At 33.3% G+C, this 3,307-nt stretch overlaps 1 protein-coding gene across 1 annotated transcript in view; it reads right to left on the bottom strand.

Moving 5' to 3' along the window:
• Positions 1-2,679: 2,679 nt before the first annotated feature.
• The window catches only part of LOC124887122 (geranylgeranyl pyrophosphate synthase, chloroplastic-like), a 13,648-nt gene continuing 13,020 nt past the window's right edge, over positions 2,680-3,307 (bottom strand). The window contains exon 2 of the mRNA XM_047396305.1: positions 2,680-3,216. Coding sequence (XP_047252261.1) covers positions 2,680-3,216 — 537 coding nt within the window. The remainder of the gene's footprint in view (positions 3,217-3,307) is intronic.

Raw genomic sequence — 3,307 nt, forward strand, 5'->3', positions numbered from 1 at the left:
GATTAACCTGATGTTTTGATAAAATATTTTATCAGATCCTACTTAGTGGGAAGATACTGTTGTTGTTGGTTTTCATCATTCGAATTTTGTGCGAAATTTAGTTTGACATTTATATTACGATAAGAATTTGTGTTTTCATTTGTTATATGGTGAATTTTCCGCTTAGATAGAATCAATTTGTCTTTAATGGTTGTAAATACACTACATTTAGGGATGTATTTATTTGTGCTAATATTTATGAGGTCAATTGATTGAAATTATACATATATTGAGGCTAAGCAATCATTTTTGATTCAAAAATTTATCGATTGACCTTCTTCAATTATTTGTGACTAGTCTTTTATGAACTTATAGGTTGTAACCAAAGTATCTTAGTTAGGGTAAATTATTTAAACAATGGGAATCATCTTTGTTTCATTTTTTATTAAATTTATGTTATACAAATTATTTCGCATACCTGATAATACTGTTTGTATGTTGATACTGAGTATACTCATTTTTTTTATATTTTAAATATGTAACATAGGCTGTTTAATGGATATTGGAGATAAAAGTTGGATGTATCTTTCAAGATCTGCCGATGAGTACGAAAATGGAGTCAAGTATTTTCTCAATAAGGCATTTGAACGAGTTTCTCTAGGAAATAAAATATTATGCCCTTGTAAATTGTGCTTTAATCGCTATTGGCATTATCGAGATGTGGTGGAGAATAAATTGTTTGGTCATGGATTTGCTCCTAACTACACTCAATGGGTTTTCCATGGCGAATGAGTTTCATCAACAAATATTCCATATCCAAGGCATGAAGGGCATGGAGAAATAAGTCAGGGTCTATGTGATGACCGACAATATGATATTGATAAACTACTTCATGATAGTTTTAGAAATGTAGAATATGAGCAGATGAATGAAGGGAATGAAGGAGTAAGACCGGGACTATCTGAAGATGTTAAGCAATTTTTAAAATTAGTGGAGGAAGAAAAACAAGATTTATATCCGGGGTGTAAGAGTTTTTCTAAGTTGAGTTTTACCATCCGATTGTACTTGTTTAAATGCATTCACAGGTTGAGTAATATATCTTTATCAGACTTGCTTAACTTGATAAAAGAGGATTTTCCATTCGCTCATATTCCTGAGTCTTTCCACAAAGCAAGAAAGGTGATAAGAGATTTGGGTCTCAGCTATGAAAATATTCATACATGCCCTAATGATTGCATGTTGTTCTGGAATGACAATGCAAATCTTGATAATTGCGCTGTGTGTGAGTTTTCTTGATAGAAGAACATTCATGATGAGTTGACTAATAAGACCAATAAGGTTTCGGCAAAGGTCTTAAGGTACTTTTTTTTAAAGCCTAGGCTTCAGAGGATACTCATGTGTTCTGAAACATCTATAGCTATGAGATGGCATGCTACTGAATGACCCAAAGATGGAAATTTGAGGTATCCTGCTGATAGGGAAGCTTGGAAATATTTTGATTCTAAGTATCCTGACTTCGCCAAAGATATTCGTAATGTTAGATTGGGTCTTTCAACTGATGGTTTCAATCCATTCAGAACAATGAGCATTTCTCATAGCACATGGCCCTTTATGTTAATGAACTATAACTTGTCACCATGGATATGCATGAAGTCGAAGTATATTAAGTTATCAATGATTATTCTAGGTCCCTCATCTTCTGGAAATATGGAAGTCCAAAAAATTCCAGGTAATTTTATTTCACAATTTGCGATCATATTACTGTTAGTCCTACATATGGAGCCTTTTATTACTATAGTTAACGTTACAGATTCATTTTTTTCAAAAAATGTCCAAAACCAATATCGAGAATCGGAAAAAGCTAGTGAATCCACACACTACTGGGAAGAAGTGTTTTGCTTTAGTTCGTAACAAATTGGTGTGTTCTCTTATTTATTATTTAGTTATAACTATTCATTTAAATAGTTTTTGGTACTCACTAAATACAATATGAATAGGAAAATGAGAAGAGGGAATCTTTGTCTCTAAAGGAGATGTTTTCGATCACAAGGGCAAGAAAACCTGATCGTACGTACAAGTCGCTAAAGGACAATAACAGTAAAATTGTATGAAACTTATCCTTTTGAAGTTAATATTGACATAAATGATCAATTTTTAATTTCTACTTACATGAATGTGCTTTTGAATATATGATTATTAGGCTCAAATGGAGGAGATTGAAAAACAACAGGGAGCAAATGAATAGCCCATTGATGCATTTTCAACCATCATGGGTGCTGAACATCCGAGACGTGTAAGACTGTTTAGAGGGGGGTTACAAAGACTTCTTTAAAAAGATTAAATGGAAGCTCTGGACAAACTTTAAATGCCACAAATGATGTTGTCCAAAAAATGTAAGAAAGGATGCAAAAAATGGAAGATCAAATAGAGGATCAAAAGAGAACAATTCGACATGAAGTTATTGCAGATGTAATTTCTCAACTTCAAAATTCTGGAATAATTTATCCGAAGATACTGGCGGCATTGTCCTTTCTTTCCCAACTAAATTAACTTCTACATTAGCAGCCACTCAAAATATTCAAGGTTAGTATTTGAATTCTGACTTGTACTCTATTTTATATGGTGGTTGGATGTATTGGAGTATTGTTTATGGTTGGTAATTAACAGAAAGGAGTCAGTAGAGTGGAGTCTTATAGATTTCTAATTAGTTGTTGGAGTGTTGTTGTTGGTTGGTAAGAGAGTGTTATTGGAGTATTGCGGTTGGTTGGTAAGAGAGTGTTCTGAATTGGAGTGGTATTTGTGATTGCATTTCTGATGTTGATTTAAAGTAAACAATGATGCTGCTTTCTCGTGATCAAATCCAGTAAGCTGAGCTTTTGCATCTCTATTTAACTCCTCAGCAAATTCCTTGGACTTGTTAATACCTATCAATTTTTGATAAGTTACCTTATCAACAACTAAGTCATTCCCATCTATTTTCCCCAATTGCTGAGAAGACTGTGATAGTAAGAATGCAAGAATATCATCCACAACTTGAAATAACAACCTAATACATCTTGTAAACTTCCTTAGCTTCTCCAAATCTTCATCTTCTGCCCCTCCTAAAATAGCCCTGATCACAACAGATCCTTCTAATAAAGCTGCATTCTTGTGCAAATGAATCAGTTTCAAATGCTTCAACTCAATATCAAAACTACCCTCAGATATTATATCGACAACCTGTCCAGCTACAAGAGTCTATGGACCTTTGGTATTTTGTAGGAAGATAAAAAACTAGCTAGCTCTAAGTTATTGGAGAAAATATTTTATCCTTATGGAGCACTGATAT

Source organism: Capsicum annuum, chromosome 9 (assembly GCF_002878395.1).
Source record: "Capsicum annuum cultivar UCD-10X-F1 chromosome 9, UCD10Xv1.1, whole genome shotgun sequence".
Lineage (NCBI taxonomy): Eukaryota > Viridiplantae > Streptophyta > Magnoliopsida > Solanales > Solanaceae > Capsicum > Capsicum annuum.